Source organism: Microtus ochrogaster, linkage group LG2 (assembly GCF_000317375.1).
Source record: "Microtus ochrogaster isolate Prairie Vole_2 linkage group LG2, MicOch1.0, whole genome shotgun sequence".
NCBI classification, from domain to species: Eukaryota; Metazoa; Chordata; class Mammalia; order Rodentia; family Cricetidae; genus Microtus; species Microtus ochrogaster.
Window position 1 is genome coordinate 10560895 of NC_022028.1, and position 23027 is coordinate 10583921.

The 23027-nt window shown below is 36.2% G+C and overlaps 1 protein-coding gene across 25 annotated transcripts in view; it reads right to left on the reverse strand.

Annotated features, from left to right (window-relative positions):
* Positions 1–23027, reverse strand: part of Rims1 (regulating synaptic membrane exocytosis 1) — a 473457-nt gene that overhangs the window by 105473 nt on the left and 344957 nt on the right. For 7 of the 25 annotated variants that reach the window (XM_026785683.1, XM_026785682.1, XM_026785680.1 and 4 more), the window contains 4 exons: positions 16874–16957; positions 9194–9265; positions 2883–3065; positions 1739–1851 (listed from right to left, as the gene is read on the reverse strand). In XM_026785683.1, the coding sequence (XP_026641484.1) occupies positions 1739–1851; positions 2883–3065; positions 9194–9265; positions 16874–16957 (452 nt within the window). The remainder of the gene's footprint in view (positions 1–1738; positions 1852–2882; positions 3066–9193; positions 9266–16873; positions 16958–23027) is intronic. The other 18 variants (XM_026785698.1, XM_026785693.1, XM_013351064.2 and 15 more) reach the window with 6 other exon arrangements.

The following is a 23027-nucleotide window of genomic DNA, read 5'->3' on the forward strand; positions in this document are numbered from 1 at the left end:
ATCAGAATCTTCAACGACAAACTGTGTTTACTAAAGTATTTGCCATTAATTAATTAATATCATTAATTAATTAATTAATTAATATCACAGTAATGCCATTTCCACTCATCCCGTTCTCCCCACCTCAATCCAATCCTTACACATGGTTGTTTTCTCTGAAAGACAGCTGTGAATATGAATATCATAAAGAGTAGATATCAACAATGGAACATGAATTTTCAAAATAAACAGGTAGTCCAATTGACCTGGCAGAAAGATTACTATAGTGCCGCATGGAATGTTTTACTTGCAACTGGAGGAAATGCAAAGAATTTCAAGAAACACATGACTTGCTGCGTTTCATTGTGATCAGCAACACTGGATTTCTAGTGAAGCATCCAAATTTACAGTTTGTTCAGTTGTGCAACAAGAGTTCATGAATAAGTTAAAACGCCATCATCTATTTGTTAAAAAAAAATCAAATTTTTGACAGAAGCATTGTTAGTATAAGTATCATTCAAATAACATTATTTTTCCCTCAATCATCTCAAAATATTTCAGGAAAAAAAAAACAAAAACAAGCGCCTATTAGAAATGTGGATTCCACCATCGAAATCTGGTATTTTAGGAAGAATTTTCACCAAGACTGCATTTTGCTAATTGACTAAATGTATACATTTACCTCATCCTTGACAACTAAAGCATGCTGTACCCACAAGAAACATTTTAAAGACACGAATCTGGCTGTTCATATAGCTTTTATGGTACCCTTTGCAGTATTGAGTTAGTAAGTCAACACCACTTATTCACACTAACGTTCCTATTATCAAGTATTTTGCATGGTCGAACAGGCCACTTCGATCCCTGAAGCCATGCGATCTGTGGGGAAATGCAAGTTTTACACCAGCAGCAACTAACAGTGTTGGAGAACTACTCAGGAAGCAAACTATCAGGCTATTTCATGGGGATGCAGAGTGGCAATGGATGTTTTACTATGTTCATTGTTCTTGAACCACAGCCCTGAACTAGAAAAAAATCAGTAATGCGTTTAGTCACTGCTAATATATGCATTAGAAAATACTAATGTCATTGACCTACTAAGAAATGGGTCAGGAGAAATAGTATTTTAGTCCAACATTTCAAACATTTAAGACAACCAAGATTAAAGGTAATCTTGGTTTCTACTGTCAGAACAAATCCCCCCTCCCCCAAACACATACGTGGCCATTCTTTTAGGAAAATAACCCATGTATATTTAATGTAAGAAACCCAGACAATGTGGCTCATAGCAAAATGATAAATACATGTTCTGAGTAATTTTTACCACCAAATTATTTAAAACTCAAGATATAGTTAATGACGTTAAAATGGAGAACACTCAATGATCATATTTATTTTTTTTTTAAAAAAATAACGTAAGCCCTTTTTCAGCACATAAAACAACAGACAGTACTGAGGTTTTCAGAATGTATATCACCTAGTTTTATGACTTTGCAAAACAGTTCAGAACTCCACCCACTCTTAAGCATTCATCTAAATTTGGTCACTCACTCACTCACTCACTCACTCACTCACTCACTCACTCAGCAAACACTGATTGCCATGTGGCATGGACCACTGAAACCAAGTGCTGGGGTAAAATTCTAAGAAACTTAATGTTGTGTATGACCCAAACCGTGTCATTTCATAAAAGGGAGTGGCAAGAGAAGAAGTTTATCAACTCCAGGTGTTTGGACAAAGATCTCTTTTTTTTGGATACCTTGTTCTATACTGCCGCTTCGAACTGGCACCTGTGGAAGCTGTCTTCCCCGGCGACTGCTGAAGGATGCGTCCGCTGGCGGAGACCGCGTCGGGCTTCCTTGTCGGTGCGTTCTGTAGGTAAACAGCAAAGGGCGCGTGAAATTCCAATACAGTCCGGCAAAGCATTTTTGCCTTTTTCCAGTCACTACTAAAACAGGCAGAAAACACCTAACTGGGTTATTGGAAGCCAAATTCAATACTGTAAATGACACACTACATGAGGCTGAAGGAGGCACGTACACATTCTACAGAGTGGATTCTTGAATTAAGCAGAATGTGATTGACTTGCTCTGAGGCGTGCTTTCTTAAAGACATCTATTGTGTTAGTACCGTGACAGAACTGACCACAGCCTCTGGATCTTAAACTATATAAACATGTATGTAAGGAATTACATGTCTGGCATGTTGCCAGAGAGCTGCAGCTAAATTCACACACGCTTTAGAGTCATGTATAATAGTAAGTTCTCGATGCACAGCCAGATGTTAGTTACCAAGAGGCTGTGCATTCTTTTTCAATAGAAACGAGCAACGAACCTTGAAAAGGATTTCCAATGACCTTGGACACGCGCTACAGGACACCCTGATGTGAGGATTAACTTTGGGAATGAGAATATGAGAGGCATGCAGATATTCATTCCCACCCAGATAAAGCTGACCCTCCACCTGCTGGCATTTGCTTTGTAACTGAGGATGTTTTAAATACTACATGGCTCTATAAACACATATAGAAGGTTACTTTATAAAATTCTCTGATGCTCTAATAAACAAATCCATATTTAATTGTGAGTAAACTCCTCATGAAGCATTTCACATGGTAAAGTATATATGATAGGCCACGGACAGATGAAAAGACAGAACACAGCCAGGTTTAGTTGTCGATGGCAGCGAACTGGCAGGAACTGGAGAACTCTGCCAGCACAGTGAAGAGAGATGCCAGTGGCGAGAGGATGTGGGTGAGGACCGGGTCACAAGGAAAAGAGGAGGAACCATGGTGTCATAATGATGTCGTAATGAGTATAAGCTTCGAGTGCTCAGGAAGGAACAACACCACACCAACACCCGGCAGCAGGACACGAATGCTGGGCGGGACACTGAATAGCAACCTTGTCAGGAGCGGAGAAGGTGGCGCCGAGCCTCCAGGGGCAAGGTGGTGCATAGAACACAGGGTTCTGACACTAGAGCGCTCGCTCGACCGCGAGCGAGTGGGATGCTTTCCCCTAACGACTGCTTGATCAGCTGCTCTTGGGATTGCGTATCCCCTTCTAGAAAGGCATGATGGGAGAACCCTAAAACATTAGTGCCAAAAGAGATCTTCAGTCAGCGGGTTTCATTAACTTCATTCCAACACAGTCGTCCAAGGAAAACCTGGATCCTCTTAAAGTGAGTTCTAAAGCATAAGAGAAACACTCGTCCCACAGTTATTGCGATGGAAACGTCACTGTTATCCAAGCATCTCCGTGTTATAAAGGGCCAACCTAAGTTGCCCTAATATCATCAAATTCTCGTGAACCCTCCAGAATCAAAGAACTCAGTCTTTTTCGTTTTGGGAGGGATGGGGTTATTGAACTCTATGTCCAGTGTGCCAAAAATGGATAATAGAAAACAGGGACAAAAATAAAGATTTCTTGATTGAATAAGTGTTTGAAATTAGAATGATGAATACTGCGGTATCGCCATGATATTCTATAAGAATGTGAAATCTAAATGTATGTATGCTTTTACAATGTTCATAGTTCTACAGTGCAAGAAGTAAGTCTATGGTAAACAAAAAACCAAAAGAGCATGCTTCTTCATCTTAATCCAACATTAAGAAACAAAAATAAAGCTTGAACAGTACTTAATTTATACACCTAATTAAGCACAAATGGTAGAAGTGTGTGTAAAAACAGGTTCTCTTAGATGTGAGAGTATCTGAAAATGTCTTTGTGAATATAACGGTAGTTATCTTCATATGGTATTCAAGACAATTATGAAACAATTTTCTAAAATAAATACTGAGAATTAAATAGATACATATACGTACATGTGCATATCTCCATAAAACAGATGAATGCTTTTGATCCTTTTATCATGTTAGTATTATTTTAATTAAGTGACCATTAATATTCCTGGTATGCATCATATTGACAAGAGTTTGACACAATCTCATTCTTTCATAGCAATCATAGGAAATGAGTTTATTGTCCACCAGTGTGAGAAGAACACATATTGGTCAACCAATGTGTCCTTATGAAGACTTTACCCCATTAGCTCAATACTCCTGTTGAGTAAAATATTCTTTACAACAAGCCTGATTTTTGCTTTAAGCTATGTCTTTCATTTCAGAACAGTGAAAAGGAAATATATCAGTTTTCAGAGAACAAGAAAGTGCATCTTACACTTGGAATAAAGGTACATTTTATCCTCTTGGGCTGCAGATTACAGCTTTATTAGATATTGAGTCCTGCTCCGAAACCTCACCTGTCATTGCCACTTAGAAAAAAAAAATCTTCTGACATTCTACACATTAAAATAGTTCACCTATTCTAACTGACCTGCTCATGAGCTTAACTAGACCAAACTGAGATGGGAAGAATTTCTATGACATATTTCCAACGCTAAAGAATGTTTTATTTACCCTTTATAAGTCATTACTATGAGAATCAGATTGTTCAAAATATACGTACTGGTTGAGCTTTGAGATTTTAATTGTACAATTTTCACATAAGCAATGGAGTGTCTTTTGGGCACTACAATTTTATGATAATCTTACTTTATCCCTTAGTGAAATGTCTAACTCCAGAAGAACAACCTGAGTGTGACTTTAGATAATAATTAGGGTGGACTTTATGTTTCAGCCAGTAATATTAAAATGCTATAGCAACCATTTTCAGAAGTCGTGAATGGATTCAGGGTGAATACTTTACTGCTTTAAAATATGTGACTTGGAGAGCCATGTTTGAGCTGGAAGGAGGTTGGCAGACTCTGAAAAGAACCCAACTTGTTCCAAGTTCAAGATTTTTCACAAAAACCTTTGGTTCTCTTTTTCCTTTACACAAAATAACTCTTCATTGTCCCATTAGCAAAAAAGTTCTTGCTACATGTCAATCATGGAGTACAGCTCAGAGGATGGGTAAAGGCACTCAGAGCAAGAGAGGGATGTGGTCACTGAGTTCCAGGAGGGTGAACTTGTAAAGAGCTGAACACAGTTTTGCACAGAAGAGGCAATGGACATAAGAATGGTTTGTTTAGGCAGATGGAAAGGAGACCTGGTCAAGAATTTCAAGGTACAACAGTATAGAGATGAGAGAATCAAGGCTGTTGAGCCTTGGTCCTTTTAACAGAATGGGATATAATAGAAAGAAAGGAGGTTAAAAGAATGGGAGAGCCTTAGAATGAACGTGCTAGAGAAGGAAACCAGGAATGGATGGAAGAAAGAAGAAACAAGATCTAAGAAACAATGAGATAACAATAAGATCTTTAATGTTGGTATGGTGACTAACATGCTATGCTCTGAATGTGTGTGTGCATTCACATGGATACGTATGTGCATGTATCTGTGAACTTTTGTGCTGTAACCCTTTGATGCATAATCACTACTGTTTTATAAATACAACTAAGGCTCATTGGTAACTTGCACAAAGACAATGAGAGAAAAATGCTAGAGACAGGATCTGCACAGGTTTGCCAAAAACCAACAGGGACCTTCTTTTCTGACAGGTGACAGGTGTGTGTGATTTCTTCTTGACTTTTGTTCTGAATACCTGAACCTAAGGCTTCAGCATCTAGATGGAAATTTTACTCCTGACAATATTTACTGTAACAGGATTTGTTTTAATACAGAGGGACAAAACAAAAAAAATTACAACAACATACAGATATACATCTAAAAATTGAATGATTTAGTATGGCTTAAAGGAATCATGGTCTCAGAGTTTACAGGATAAAATGTATGCAAATGACATTTAATAAGTCTGCTTTGTATAATCTGCCATAGGTATACACATACACGTATGCAGTAGCTCACCTCTGCAAGTGTGTATCTAAATATTTATTTCAGGGTTCAATCGCAGCCTGACTTCCTTCACTGAACTCCACTGTGGTAAGCTGAACTAAACGCACTTCACTGCAAAACCCTAGCTCTTTCGCCAGACAGTTCTAGTTTTTCAGATGTTCCCAGCTGAGGCTCTAAACTAAGATTTTGGTATTTCTGTATTTTATTGACTTGCTGAAGAGGTGAGAATGTACACAGCATGTAAATTCCAAAATGGTTTCTTCTGGGATAGCCTTTTCAGGCCTGTAAGGCTTCTTCCCATTGCTCCAACCGATAAAATAGCACATCTGTAGGCAATTCTAAATGATAAGCAAAACACCCAACAGGCAAAACTCAGGATATAGAACCAATAATACCAATAATAATAATAATAATAATAATAATAATAATAACAATAAGGCTGCTCTCAGCTGAACTCACATGGAGGTGAAAAGTGAAACTTTATTTTATTAGATCATTCTCTTTGGCTCTTTTTTGTTGTTTTGCCATTTTGTCATATTCCAACTTGTTAGCTTTTCTATTTATCTTATTTCATTTTAGTATTATTCCTTAATAGCCTGGCTGTTTTCTAATAAAGGAAAGAAAGGGTATGCATTTGGACGGCAGGGACTATGAGGAGAAACTGGGAGGAATGGGAAGGAGAAAGCTTCACCCGACAATGATGTATGAAAACCAATCTCTTATATAAAAGAAAAAGAGGGAGGATGGGGCCGTGCTCAGAGTGGTGGGAAGCAGAAGGCAGAGTTAGCTGTACCTGCTTTCCACCCCTAACAGGTCACAGTGTATTTCACAAGGTTTTCTTGTTAGACTCTTCCACCCAATGGCAAGTTGGCTTCAGATAAACTTAAAACCACAATAATCTCCCAGCAACATGTTTCAGATAACTGCACAACAGGTTTCTGTGTACGGTTATTAGCCTCCAAAGGTCAAGGGTCAATTTTCAATTTGGGGGTATCGCCAAGTGGCAAACAAAGAGCATTTGTTTGCCTAACAATGGCATGCCCTTGGGTTTCAGCTAGAAGCAGTTAGAAGGAAGCAAGGGAGCGAGGAAGAAGAGAAGAGGAAAGAGGGAGGAGGAAGAGAGGAGGAAGGAGGGAGGAGGAAGAGAAGAAAGGAGGAAAAGGGAGGGGAAAGGGGTAGAAAAAGAGCCAAGGCACTAGGGATAAATACTGGTGCATGAACTGACTCTTTGGAGCCTATTCCCTATGGAGGAATACCTGCTCAGCCTAGATACAGTGGGGAGGGCCTTGGTCCTGCCTTAAGTGATGACAGACTTGTTTGACTCCCAGTGGGAGATTTCATTTTCTCGGAGGAGTGTATGGGTAATGAGGTGGGGAGAAGGTGGAGGGAGAGAGAGTGGGAGGAGAGAAGGGAGAGAGAACTGGGTTGATATGTAAAATAAGACTGTTAAAAGAAAATCAATGCACAAAACATTCACAGTGTGAACTACTTAACCTTAACTACAGGTTAGCTCAGAGCTCCAGCAGTAACTACTGTCAGTGTGACTTAGAACACACAGGTCAACTCCCTTGCACCAAGCATGAAACAGTTTCCTTAAAAGTTAGTCATATAACTTAGATTCCCATAAAAATCAATCAGGGATGTTAATCACTAAGAAAGAAAACCACACATATATCAGAGGCCAGTGTTTGCAGCTAAGCCAAGACTGAAGGCTGGAACGGCATGCATTCATTGCTAACAGCTACCTATAGTGTTTAATGCAACCATTTCTGCCTCGCAGTCCAATTACTGTTTTGCTCTTTTTCTTCTTTTAATACTTTTTGAGTCCCCCTATATTCTTGTGTATTGTAAAGTGTCTATCTAAACGATCAGTATCTCTTTGGATTAATAGATTCAACTGTGTTTCCCTTTCTCTGTATTAACTAATCCTTTGGCATCCTTCCTCCTATTTTCTCAGATTTAAACTCCGCAAAAAGGAAATGACTCCATTTTTGCTGATCAATACTTATTCCTTACACCAGAACTCAAGGTGGCCTGAGTTCATGGGCTGAATATATCACTGAACTGCACAGGTTCTGAGTCATGGTGTCTTCCATCATCTACTCTTGGATATTTTGATGCATCTTCCAAATGGTTTTCTTTCTCCCTTTTCCTTTTTTTAAAGATTTATTTATTTATTTATGTAAAGTGTTCTGCCTGCATGCATGACTGCCCATCAGAAAAGGGCACCAGATCTCATTATAGATGGTTGTGTGCAATCATGTGGGTGCTAGGAATTGAAGTAAGTACCTCTGGAAGAACGGTCAGTGCTAATAACTTCTCAGTAATTTCTCCATCCCCCCAAACTGTTTCCAAATAGATCTATATTTCCGAAACTCTAAATCAAACATCCACTGCCCAGGTCTAAGGACAGCATATCATAAACAGAGAGTCTTTAGTACATTAACATGGCATGGTCATGCCAGTCTTAAAATCTCAAGAAGTCTACAGTTCAAATTTTAGTTTTCTTTCTTTTTCTTGTCCTCTGATTTCTATTCTCCATTCAAGAATAGGTACTTAAGCTAAAAAAATTATTTTCTAGTTTTACATGTTTTCTTATATTTTCCCATTTCGAATTTACATGAAGTTTTACCTATTGATTTAGTTGAGTAAGCCTGGTGTGTTGAATATTTTCAAATTCCAGATGCTCTATTCATACCTCTGTTATCACTATGCCTGAAATATGTCTGATATTGAACATACCCATTCACCTGTTTCCATCCATGCTTTTGAGGATCTTCTGTCTAATGGCCAACTATTTGCTCTGTACATTACTATGACTTTCTAGGTCTTTCTGTGGATGTGTCAAAAGAAGTGTCAGTATGCTTTACCTAAAGTTACACAACACATTTAAAACTGGAGAAACTGAAAATCATCAATAATTCCTTAGATTTTTCTTTGCATGAACACAGCAAATAAGTACAGCTACAAAAAAAAAAAAACCCAAGAATCATAGATTACACCCTGGTAGAAAATGAGACTTTTTAAAAATATTATTCAAATATCTAACACACACTCAAATTGTCCACACTTTCCCAGTTATGATTCACTAAAGCATTTAATGTGATCACAGAAGGAAAACATCCAAGTTCCAATACATGTGTAAGAACGAGTATGTGTCTAGCCTTCCATAGAAATGAGATTGATCAAGAAGAAACACCATGTTTGCTTGTCCCTTAACACCTACTATTTAAGGGCAGCCCCCACAGTGACATTGTCTTTCTCTTCAGCCACTTTCCTCACATAGCTGTCGGTTCGTTTCCGTGAGACACGTCAAGCATCACAGTTTGTGTCTGTACCCTGGAATGTTAAGGGAGAGGCAGGGCACTCCCGGGTCTAGGTAAAAAGGAAGATGGTGGCACAGCACGACAACAAGCCTACCTGTCTGCATCAGAGGCTGTGCATTTCCTAGTCTGTTTTGGGATGCTAGATCTTTCAGACTTTCTGGAGTGCCTGTGGGAATGAAATGTTAAAGAAATACAAAATAGATGATGAATAGAGCTACAGTCACATCCAACAATGACAAAGAAAAACAAGGCATGAACAATGACAACTTAGCTTACCTAAATGGTTCTGTCAGTCAACACTTTCACAATTTAAAAAAAAATTAACAAATGAATCAAATATTGAAATCAGAAAGGATGCTGGGTGGAAGACACAGTGGCAGATGGGAGACAGGAGAAGCTGACAAGACATTAGTTTAAATGAGTACATCTACAGCAATGATCTGGTGTAGACCCTTACTCAGCCACATTACTTCCGCCAATGAATAAAACAAAACATGATGGAATCTATGATGGTAAGTGCTACAGTGGTAATAATTTGGTGCTGAAACACCACACGGGGGCTAAGTGACAATTTATTTTGAAACTCTGTGCTCTAGAGAAATTTTGTTTTCCACCACCAAAGTATAAAAAGAAAAACATGAAAGATGTTGACAGTAGTGAAAACATTTAATCCAATCATGAGAATTGCTTTTCAATCAATAATGAAAATGCCTAGGTAAAGTACGGAGAGATATAAATGCTAGCTACACCTTGTATAACAGAATAAAACCTCCAATATTACTTTGAGAAACCACACATAACACTTAACATCTGGAAATTAAGATATCGTTTTCTCCTAAAAGCAATGTTCATAGAGAAAGTGAGAGTGAAAGATATTCCTTAATGTAACTGACATGTACTTATTTAGCCTAAATGCCTGAACTATTATGTGAACAAAATCACTAAAATGTGTGGGCATTCATAATGTATATCTGTATATAAAACTTATGATAGCTTTGTATTTAAGGTGTAAACGTGACAAAATATGTGTATAAATGTTAGGCACATATATCTAAATGGCTATTACAATTGAATAAGTCAAACATGATTTCACATAGTTACTCATAGCACTACATATTTTACACAAATAATATAAAGCATCATGGCATACAAACACATACATTTCAAAAATTGTAAGAATATGTACTTTTGTGTTATCACTGAATCTTCTATAATTTACGCCTATTACATTATCAAAGTCCTACCTTCAGAAACTGTTGACGGATGTATTTGTTCTTACTTAGAATTTCAGGCATCTTAATTAAGTGCCCCCTGGACACTAGAAACCCACAGGAAAGCCCCAGGTATTCTCTCTCAAATGGACACACTTCCTTACTCATTTCTAAACCCTCTTCCACCTCTATGGCTGTATTCATACATGTTTACTTCTCTAACACAGATGTGTGTTCTTCAGCTGGAGGAACATGCAGCACATGCCTGAATCTAGGGGAGGCAGTGTTGACTAGGCACTAATGCTTGTTTATGAAATAAAGGACATGCCCGAGGCCACAACACAGATTGAAGTGAAGGGTAGGGAAGGGAGAGGTGAGTAAATCAGGTTGAAGGGCATGAGATCAAAATAAATGTAATGCGTGATTTATGGAGAGTTTGTGTGTGGTCCCAGCAGTGATCAGGACAAAGAATCCTTTTCTGATCTTCAGGGGAGAGAAGAATGAAATCTGGTGTTGAAAAATAAAAAAAGCTATAAGCATCTATTAGAAATTGCCCAATTTCCTTGTCCTTCACAAAATATATTAAGTTTTTTAGCCTTAAATGAGATTATACTTTATCTCTGAATTTCTCCAATTCTTCTTCCCCTTCTCATGTCCTAAAACTTAGTGAGGTCATGCAGCAGAATGGTTCCCAAGGTGATGCCAGCTACATTGGCAATATTAAGGATATATGGATTTTACGAAGACTTCAGTATTTATTTCGCCTTTATTTCATCATTTACTCTGACCAATCAAAAAGGGGAGGCATGATGTGGGAGTGATTTCTTTCTAATCTGTTGCTTTCATTGGTTAATTAATAAAGAAACTGCTTAGGCCCATTTGATAGGCCAACCCTTAAGTGGGTGGAGTAAACAGAACAGAATGCTGGGAGAAAGAAGCTGAGTCAGGCAGTGGCCATGATTCTCGTACCAGACAAGATCTTCCCTGGTAAGCCATCTCGTGGGCTACACAGATTATTAGAAATGGGTTAGATCAATATGTAAGTGCTAGCCAATAAGAGGCTGGAACTAGTGGGCCAAGCAGTGTTTAAAAGAATACAGTTTCCATGTAATTATTTCGGGCATAAGCTAGCCATGTGGGAGCCAGGGCAGCCAGAATGCAGCCCCACCACACATAGTACAACAGAGGCACAGCTCTTTTATCCTTAGACTGAGGCTTCGGGATGTCAGCTCCTTTGCTTTTGAAGGTCATCACTGGAAGCCAGGAGGCAAGCAGACAGTCCATGACCGCAGTGTAGCAGTCTCTGCCATGACTTAACCGTAACAGAGGAGCCCACAGTGTGAATTGTAGTGTCAGAAAAAAATTTCAACTCAGCTGTTCTGGCTAACGAAGTAAATTGGGTCAAGGTACTTGACCTCCGTGTGTCTCATTTCCTTCTGCATGCAAAGTTACACTTAATAATACTACCACCCCCAAGCACACGGATTCTAAATACATTAATTATTACTTAGCATTTGGATTGTGTATTGGTAGTTTTGGAGTATTCCATAGAATCTGGATTTGTGGTTGCTTAAGCACTTCTGAGAGCAAGAAAATGCTGAGTGCTATAAACATAGAGTATTAAATGGTAATAACATTTATTTGGTCCCAAATACACCTACTCTATTGGTATATAGTTCAGAGTCAATGTATATTCATAGCTATGGATACATTGTATATTTAATCACACCCATCATTGATATAAACAGAGGGTTAAGATGGGCACAGTAGAAATGTTATTCATATTGTATACAATCAAAATTACTGCTCAGATGGTCAGAAAACAGGTCACAGGGGCATGAAAAACTTCATGCTGTACATCAACCACCTGAAGGTTTTACTGTCACTATCTTCGGTCTAGATGGGTTTTGACTGTAATGTTACTCTTTCAAAATGTCTTTTCTATTTGTTAAATGTTTTGTTTGAAAACTGTTGCTACAATGACTAAATTTTTAATGATTAATTGCAGCAACAAATATTCGGCCAGAATCTGAGGGTTAACTATAGGGTTTAGGGAGAAGGGGGAAGTATGATCAATATTATTAGTTATACATTGATAAATCAAGAGGTACGCTATTTTTTAGCAAGAGTGAAAAAATGATGATAATATACTTTATATATCTGAAATCTAGAAACAAGAAAATCTTCCCTGCTGAAAGAATGATGTATTATTAACCTTGATTTAAGCATTCAATAATGGATACATGCAAGCAGAATATTGCATGGTACCCAAACTATATATACAATGTTTATGCCTATATAGAGTAGTTAAGATTATAGAATGTTATTTGTATATTTAGTGTAATTTGACAGTCCACATTTACACTGAGCAAAAAGAAGTAACTCTGAAAATATAATCAGCTTTACATCAAATACACATGTAACAATTCAAATGCACTGTTTTCTGGGCTTCAATAAAAACAGAAAATTCCACAAATAAAGCATGATTTCTGCCTTATTAATACTTTGTGCATAAGTAATCATCAGCTATTTTATGTTAGTAGCCTATGTTTTACCACAATGTTACCAGGGACTCAGGCTCACTCTTAGAGTTTAACAGAACATGAGAATTCAGCTACTCCATTTACAACTAGCCAAATGTGCAAATAAAAAAAAAAGCTAGAAAAGGTCACATGACTTAGCCCGTGTACACACGGCTTAATGAGCTAGCATAACAACCACGTTTTCATGATTTCAGCTTTACAAAAAGACCTAGTCATCTTTATCACTATTACGTTGTTCATCTTTTCATGGATCAAAATTAAAAATAGTTAAAACTTGAATTTTTCCTGTATTTCAGGATTAGTACTTAACTTGGCCTCATGATTGCTCATAAATATAAAATCCTGTAACCACATGGTCGAGATCAAGTTATTTAAAAGCCGTAAAGACACATCCAAAAATAAAGTACGTGATTATTTTATGTTTGAATTGAAGCAAAAGCTTTAATTAGAAGACCGGATCTATCTCTAATCAAACTTGCAATTTTGAAATTCCATTGAAATATTATTCTTATTTATAATACTTTTAGCATTCTCGTTTTTAGTGTATAATTGAAACAGGAAATAATTAACATTTATTTGGGGAATATTTCATTTTTATTTTTAAATTATAATTAATTCAATTTCATGATGTTATGAATAAGAAAATATTTTCTGAAGACATCACCAAATTATTATATGTGTGTGTGTAATAAAAATAATAAAATGATACACATAGTATACAAAAGAATTGCCAAACATGTTATATTATTTAATAATATTTGTTAGAAATTTGACATAATATAGCATGTTTTGGTTTGGGATAAAATGTAACATAAATCTACCAGTGGCTGTTTTCATTATATAGAATAGTGGTGTAAGAATGAATCTCTGTGTGTTCAGGGTGCTTATGTTGTATATAGCTTTTGATGACTTATGCTATTTGAAAGTAGAATGCCTACCTTTACCATGTTACTTTTTCATCAATTTGGGAAGAAATTATAAATTCAAGCAAGATTAGTGATAAACATATACATGCACGAGACTAAGATATGTTCACATTCTTGTATGGCCCTGATTTCATGTGGGGAATATAGCCACTGCATACACTAAGGTTTCAGTGTCTGGCACATCTTATTCCCTTGTTGACACACACAGCAAAGTAAGTAGAGACTAAACAGCAGCACACTTCATTGGTGAGTAGTTGTATACTAGCTGCCTGTGCACGGCAGCTGATGTGTGTTGTGTGAATAAAACAGCAAGATTTTTGCTGACTCCATCAAATATCCATAGTCAATAGAGAAAGTTCATTTTAAGTCCAAATGAATCACTTGATACGATCGGTCAGGACATTTTGCAGAGAAGTAAAAATTGTTGTTGAGGAAGAGAAAGAAAATATGGTTATTTGTAAAACAGGTGAGAGCTGCTGCAGCTGAAAAACTCAACTGACACCACTGGACTAAATTTCAAGAAAATAGTGATTTCTGTCAAATATTTTCAGTTCTTTCAAAGAGTCAGTATAAGTTCCGGTACATTCAAAGTACCAGATATACCAATGTGAAACCATTCCAGTACAAATCTTGGAACTACTAACTTAATAAAACCTCTAGGAAATCTTTACAATTTTAAAGCCAGAAATGTTCCCTAAGGGTCAAAACTAGTTTTTTTTAAATTTTCATTTTAAGTATCTTTACAAGATCCAGAATTATTTTTAGACTATGTTCAATCCGAGTGTATGGTATCACCTGAAAAGGCATGAAGCATGCCTCTTGTTGACATTACATTATGTAGACACTGTTCATTTAAAAGCTACTTGCATGTATGTCCACACATATTTATGCCCATATTTGTGCTGTGGGGAGAAAAAAGAGCAAAGAAGTGTTCTTTCACCCTGATGAACCATCTAGTCCCAACTGTATACATCACTATTGAATTAAGAGTACTTTTGGCTACCAATGTGAAAGGTAAACTAATGCCCATGTCCAATAATTCATTTTACTTAAATTGAATGTTATACTCATTTTATTTGGACACTTTTAGGATACTCTAAATGATTAAGTAACACTCATGTGAGGTGGTTTGTGCTTATTAAGCTTCGTCAAGAGGTTGTCACAAATGCTTACAAATCTGTCATTAGTTAACAGTATTTACTCTCTCATTTTCATTGATGTATATTATCTTTTGTAGCTGAATTAAGTTTACTCTAAAATATTTTCATTTTCCATAGCAATGAATAATAATTGTATTATTTTAAATCCATTTATTATAGTTATACAGAGGGACTATTTGTGAATGTATCATTACAGAGAAGCAAAAGCCAAGCTCAAATTTTGTAAAGTTCATTTCCAAACATCTACCTTGCACCTACATATACAGAAATTGGGTAATCATATCACAGATTCATATGTTGTTAATTGGAAGTCATGAGATCTTATGTATGCTAAGATCTGAGCTTTTACTTTATGTATTTGGCTTAATAAATGTCACTTATTAAGTGTACTTAATAAAAGTACATTTATACTCATTATAATTGGAGTAAGCATCCGTCATTGCTTTAGACTAAATCACTGTGGGTTTTTTTTGCATACATTCAAAGACTTTTGTTCTGAGTTGAAATTGTCAACTACTTCATGGCCATTGCTTTTGCTGTCATAATCACTGACCTGACTTCATCCATCAGAACACAGTGTGGGTAGAGAATTTATTGAATTTACTTTTTATTATTTTAAATGATCTTGATTACATGTAGACTGAAAGTTTTATTAATTCTAGATCCATAAATCCAATTCTAGAAATCTAAAAGTAGCACAGGGATTAGTTTTAAGTTCTAAATATGTAAATCCAAACCATAGTAAGATCTCCTGAGTAAATTGGGAGCATGGGGAACTTCAGGGAGGGCTGAAAGGGAGGGGATAGGCAAGTAGGGGAGCAGAGAAAAATGTAGAGCTCAATTAAAATCAATGAAACAAAGAGGTAGAATAACGTGTGAAAATAAAAACGAAACTTTTTTAAACATAATGCCAGTTTATGTTATTTCTCATCATTGTTTAATGATGCAAATTTATCTTGCATAATTTAGATATTCTTTATACCAAATTGTGAAGACATATACAGAATACAAATTGTGCACATATACAGAAAATAAACATTACCACTATGATAAGGCTACAGTTACTGGGACATACATATATAATTAATGTAAAAAGGTGTATTTGTAAAACTATTTCTGCTACTTAGCTGCATTTCGGAACGCTTCTGTCTAATTAATACTACGTATGTGTCTGCTGAATTTCAACTGAAATGTCTCACACATCCCATCACTTCTGTGACCATTTGTAGGAAATCTCTGAAAGATGGAAATAATAGGCATGCATATTTTTTTAGACATCAGGAAACATGAGAATGTTAAACGAGAACAGTGACGATGGGAGGAACCTACTGCGACACTTTTACAGATCAGCATGGAGTGGATTTGATGCGGAGAGGCTTTGTTTTGAAAATGTTTCCAGCTGACTGACCCTAGCGCTTGAGAATACTTCAAATACAATACAAAAAGTACAAGAACCAGATGTCCTTCTTTACACCATGCTTGAAATACACCCCAAATCTTACAATTTCTTCTCAGCAAGTATACATGGTAATAAAGCAAACTAGCTGAGATTAAAGGCAATGTGACCACGAGTATGGTCTGTGGCATAGTTTTAATATATTCGGATGCACGCAAAATTCCTTACATATCCCTTTGTAGACCTAAATGATCCATAAATGGTTCTAAAAATTAAAAATCCTAAAATGAAGACATATCAAAACAGATCTCTCTTCACTGGACCCTGATGGTATTTCAAATACCATATTCTATGCCTTCCTTGTTCCCATAAATATTGTGAGGCCCTCTCTCAGACTTGTGTGCAGTCACTGGAGGAATCGTATATCTGACTCTGGCTCTTGAATGAAATAATGACATTGCCAACATCCCGCCCCTTTTCTTCCTGCTGTAGCTTCTGAGTCGCTAATGCCACTTGTTTGTGAGGATGTGACTAGTACCTGTCATTCTCCGGAGATGCATGCTGGATTTGAATCCTGGGGCTAGGAGGTCGCCTCCTATCTAGGGAGGGGGACCATCTACCCCTGCTTGCCCAGTAAACAAGACAGGAAAAAACAGGACATTTAGTAACTCTTAAAATAAAATAATATACGGAACAACAGGACTGGAATAATGCCATCAGAAGTCAAAATGTTCCTTATTTGTTCTGTAATTTAATATTATATAAACTTAGGTAAGTTATAATAATATGAAAATGTGAAATCTGAAACCTTATAAGTGGGTTGACAAAATATTTTGGAAACTTTGGAACATATTCATTAGGTGTTTCATTTTCAGAAATGTGTCTATGTATCTATATATCTATACAAATATAAGCGTGAATGTGGTGAAATTTGAAAAGATGAATATTTAAGGACTTCACTTTTGTCTAAGTTGAATGTGTTACGCACGGTAACTGACATCAGCCCTTGAAATAGGGACAAGATAAAGTATGCAAATTTAATATGCAAAGGAAAGGTACAAGTTATGTGTAAGATAAAATATAAATCCTACTTAATGTAAAAACTATGAGATTAAAAAATTCATAAGAGAGTTACTGATAGTGTCTTCAACAAGCTTCTTGTAGAAAACTACAGAATCAATTACCAACAAATTAAAGTGAAAAATAAAGATAAAAAGAAGTGGGACATTAAAAGTTCTGCTAATCTGTATTTACAAGCGTGTCTTACATTTCATTGAATACTTCCTTTTTATTTCAGCATTTATAATAGCATTTTCATGAGCAATTACTTGAACAAAAGCTTCTTTACTGTTAAATCATTTCAAGATTCAGATTATATATATCCACAATCATTTAAAAAATCTAGTTAAATGGTTAAAGGAAATAAAGCAACTGAACAGGTCAGGCTTAGACATTTCATATACTAAGTCTGATATCAATATTATAGAAGAATGTGTCTCTGGATATTGACTTTCTCATACGTATTAAGGGACTAACTTGAAAGATTTTATAACTATAGAAAGGAAATTAAGGTAGCAGATGAATTAGAAAAAAATCTTCATTCCTGCTGCCTAACTTACATTTATTGATTTATTTGACAATCTGAATACAAAAAGCAAATCTATCAGTGTGTGACTGGGACATCTGAGGTTCGCAGACACTGATGACTGCTAGCCTCACAGACAGCTTTATTTCATTAGACTTGGAAAAACATAGCATTATTCAATTGTTTTTTGCAGACATAAAAATACGGGTTATAAACTAAAGAAAAATCGATGTGCCATTTACTCTACCGTTTGGAGAATGATTATTATATTTATAACACTTTGAGCCAATTTTAATTACTTAATCAATTGGTAATTCATAAAACTGGTCAATTTATTCTGATTTATTTGGTAAACCTGTTTCATAATTTACAATTTTTGTCAATTCCAGAAAAAAAACTCCAAGCGGTTTATTTTGGGTGGGAGGTGAGGTCTGGTCTCTGCTTGACAAACCCTTTGATATTTTATTTCGCACTGAAATCACTGGAAACTGGGATTGGGTTGATATAAAATGTTAAGTGAGTTGCACAAACTCTCTTTGCTTTGTATGCTGAGGAAATTGTCTGTCTGCATTCAGCGTATGTAACTTTCAAAGCAAGTGGAACTTCAGGGCATCCCTTGTTGCTTGGGATTTCCAAGTAATGGAAATTTACCCTTTCAGAGGTATAAGGATTACTTTTATAGATACCAAGTATGCCAGGCAGAGTGCTGGCATGTAGTTAGTTATGTATTTTTGCTTCCTTGTTTTAAGGGAAATGTTTGAAAGTTAGTACACTTCTATAAGAAAGGGGTCGCAGCATATGTTACTGAAGTATTCAGTAACCACAGTGTGCAGTGGCATCACTTTCTCTAGGTAGGAAGAAAGTTGGATTGTCATACCCAATTACAGTCCCTATAAAAACCTTTAGAATACATATAAAAAAAGACAACACATTAAATCACATATATTTACTGACTGACAAACTCTAATTCTACTGAAGATTTTGAAAGTGAAGATTCCTAGTTTCTAATACTGTAAAATGGTCTTCAGAAGATTTAATATGGAATTAATCAGCAGCATCAGATCCTGGACCTTGTGGCCACATGTATTCATGTTCCATTTGCGGCTCTTCTCCAGTTATTTTATATTTACAGTTTCTTCAACTGTAAAATGAGCCTATAACTATTCCTTTATTCGGAGTATGCACCTCAAGGAGTATATAAATACATGTGAAGAGGTTCTTGGTCTGCAGACCCTGGCACTCAGTGAGGCAGCAAAAAATTACAGTTTATATTCTAGCACAATGCCACCTAGAATAAGAGTTCAAAGGCAAGAGGGGTCCAGGTGTTGCAGTACCTACTGTGTGTAGGCACGGTCTCAGCAAGACCAGCCTGTGTGTTTTTAAATATATTCTTTTCAACTTAGTAGCTTTGTTTCATAGATCAACTAAAGTCAGTTATTTTAAGAAACATGAACACTATCTATACCTAGAGTATATCTACATATCCAAATTTGTATTCAAGCATCTGGCGACGATTGGAAACATAAAAATAGAGTTTACAGCTTCTTCTGAGGCCGCAATATTAAGTTGACAGGATTATGAGTGACCCTGCTTCTGAAGGCGGAATTCCAGTCCCTATGTTTATTTACACATAAAAGTAAAGGGAAAAAATGAAGAAAAATAAAATAACCATGACACATGCCGTGAAAAGCTGTGATGGAGAAAGCTGTACATTTAGAACGAGCAATTGTGAATGCAACTTTCAAAAGGCAACTTCAAACGAGACAGCATAACACACGTCCTTCTTAGTTCTCAGAGTCCTTCCGCATATGCTGATAGGTATAATAATCACAAACGTCCTTCCCCTGCTACCGTTGCTGAATATGGAAAAAAGCAGGATCAATTCAGATCCATATTTTAACCCCCAAATACATATTACTTTTTTGATGTAACATATTTAAAAGTTTTAAATAGACCAGCCCATTTTTGTCTTTTATAATTTTTCAGGAAAACAATTAAGATCTATTTCTGCAAGCTTTTCCTATTCTCATGTTTTAAGAAACAAATCTCAACTTCTAGTTTCATGTCACAAGCTACTAAGTCTGGAAATTTTAGATTTCAAATATCAAATTGAAGTAAATATGCTTCTTCTTGGTTTCATTTTTTTGGATAGCCTATTTAAATTAGCTTCACGTTTTGGAAATTACAGTATCTTTTACAAGGTACGCTAAACTCACCAAAGTAAGAGCATCTATGTGTTGAACAAATATTTTTATATAACTATTGTGGATACAAAAAGTAGGATTCCTATTTTCTAATAGTCTACAACAGCTTCAGAAGACATAACATGGAATTAATAAGCAGTAGGAGATCTTAAACTTTGTGGTCAAGTACACTCTCCAGGTATGGCTCCTTCTCCAGTTATATCTTTATAGATCTAGGAGTCAGGAAGTACAAAAGGTTCTGGGCTTAATGATTAGATTACAAACAATGACAACCTTACATAAGTAGGGACTGATGCATATATAAGAGAATTTCATAACGAGATATAAAGAAATTGGACTTAATAGACTTCTACAAGAATAAAATTATTGTTAAGGTATTTTTCTCTCGCAGTAGTATAAGGAATAATTGTGTGTAACTTACTGTATAATTAGCACACGTACTTGTATGCATACAATTTTCCATGAATGCATATTTTCAAGCAGAACCTTACAAAACATCTTAATTATCTATAAATTATCTATAAAAAGGATACAGAGATGTATATTATTCATACCATAAATAACACACATGAAAACCATTTCTGAGATATTAAAATAAAAACCAAAGCCAAGTAAATTAATTGATTAATGATTAATGTGTTTTCATTGTAATTTTTTATTATTCATAACCTTCTATACTGACTTTTCTAATCTTGATTTAAACTAAATTTCATTTTTAAATTAATACATATATTTTCAATACTAAATATGTTTTCTGATGATATATAAGAGTCATGTCAATTTATAGTGCTTGACGTTTTGGTAGTAATTTCCTTTCCCTTGGATTTCATTCAAGTAACTCCTACCTTCCAAGTTATAGGATCAGCTACCAGCAACTTGGTCATTTTTGAATGCTTCTTTTCTAACCAGGCTGGCTGCTAACAGCAAACATGCCCAGAACAGACCTTCATAGCCGCCATTAGTTATAGGACCTCATCTTCTAAGAGAAGCATCCCATGATTCTACGAGTTGGTGAATTTCCGACTTCTCTATCAGCTAACGACCCTATGGCAACAGACTGCAAACTTCCTCATTGTATTTATGGTAATAGTTTAGATCACACCCATTCCTACCTCCTTGGTTCTAATTCTTAACTGGACCCACATTTAGGGATGAAAGAATAGAGTGTTAAGACCTTATATTACACACAAATTGAAGAGAATAATACTATTAGCAGATATAAAAAATACAAATATCATGTGCTCTCTGACCCAAGCCTTATAACATCACAGAAGCAGAGTTTCTAGATAAAGATAGCAGTGGATTAATTAAAAAAGAAATACAGGATTAGAGTTTGTTGTGGTTTTTTTTTGTTGTTGTTGTTGTGTTTATTTTTTTCTTTCTCCTTTTTTTTCTCCCTTTATTTCTTTTGAGATTGGGTCTTACTATGTAGGCATGGCTGGCCTGGCACTCACTTTGTAGAATAGATGGGCCTAAAATTCACAAAGATTTACCTGCCTCCACCTTCCAAGTGCTGTAATTATTGCATAAATCACCATATCTGGACAGATTTAGTTTTCCAAGAAAAATACATGTGGACCCAGAAAATGGTAAACACCTATGACCAGAAACAAAAACTAATTAGTGTGTGTTGGGAGGGGGAGAAGTAACGGAAAAAGACTTAGAAAAAGAAATTTAAGTCTTTTTTATTTAAAAGTTTTTTTTTTCAATTTACATAGTGGTCTTAGAAAAACTTATAAAGAATAAAATAATTGTTAAAGTGACAACAAAAGCAAAAGTTTATTTCAATCTGAATGGGAGAGTTGAGAGATAAAACATTACAATACACATTACGATTAAGCCAGACTAGGGAGTTAACGGGGCTGGAAAAGATTGGGAGCAAAACTACAGAGGCGTTCAGTTAGGGAAAGAGTGTACACCGGTGAAACCAGTGTCATCTCCTGGCTCTCTGAATCAAGGGCTGGAGAAATGCTTACAAATTAAGAAGTTAGGTATAAGCCCTTGTTTACTATTCTTTTTGTTTGTTTGTGGTCTTTAACTAGCTGTGAAGCCTAGGTTGGCTTCAAATTCATCCCCCACCAGCTCCATCCAATCAAGTTATGGGATGACAAGCCTGAACCACTTCACCTAGCTAGCTGTGTTATCACATGCATCAAATGGGAAGAACACATCGAACTCAAAGATGAAATAATGAAGGTTAGCTAAACATTTTGATATACCGAGTCTCCAGACATCATTTAAAAGTTTGGGTTCATTTCTTACGAAAGAAAACGTGTCTTGTCAAACCACATGGCAGCATGTCTTTAAAAGCAGCAGAGTGGAATCTTTGAAATAAATATAATTCAAGGGAAAGTATGAGTAGAAAAAGGAGAAGAGACATGGTGGGAAATTTCCATCAATCAACATAGAAGGCATAGAAGCTTACAGAAGGGTCTGTGTCTACCAGCCATTTATGAGGAGCTGTTTAGGGAGCACAGGTTCAACAGACTGGATAACACAAGGAGGATGAGTTTTAAGAGCCAGGGCAACAGCATAGTCCATGCAGGGCCTCTGACACAGCGATTACAAGGGGGAGGCTTTACAAATGCAGGTGGCAAGTAGAAAACACTTTTACGAGCTTGAAGTAAGGTAGTGATTATGAAGTCAGGTCATAGGTAATCCTCATCCTCCAGAAAAAGTAAGCACCCTTCCATCTCTCCCAGCACCAGTGTCTATGAGTATATAAGACCCTTGTTTAAATCTGGTAAAGACAAAGTTAAGAGCCATCAGGGTAACTTCCTCCTAATCAGGGAAACAAGAAAACTGGCTTTTATCTGACAAGGTGCAAGGGAGAAGCTTCTAGCCAGGCAGGACTCTCTTCCCAAACAGCACTTCTATATGCAGGACTCTTGGGACTCAAAATG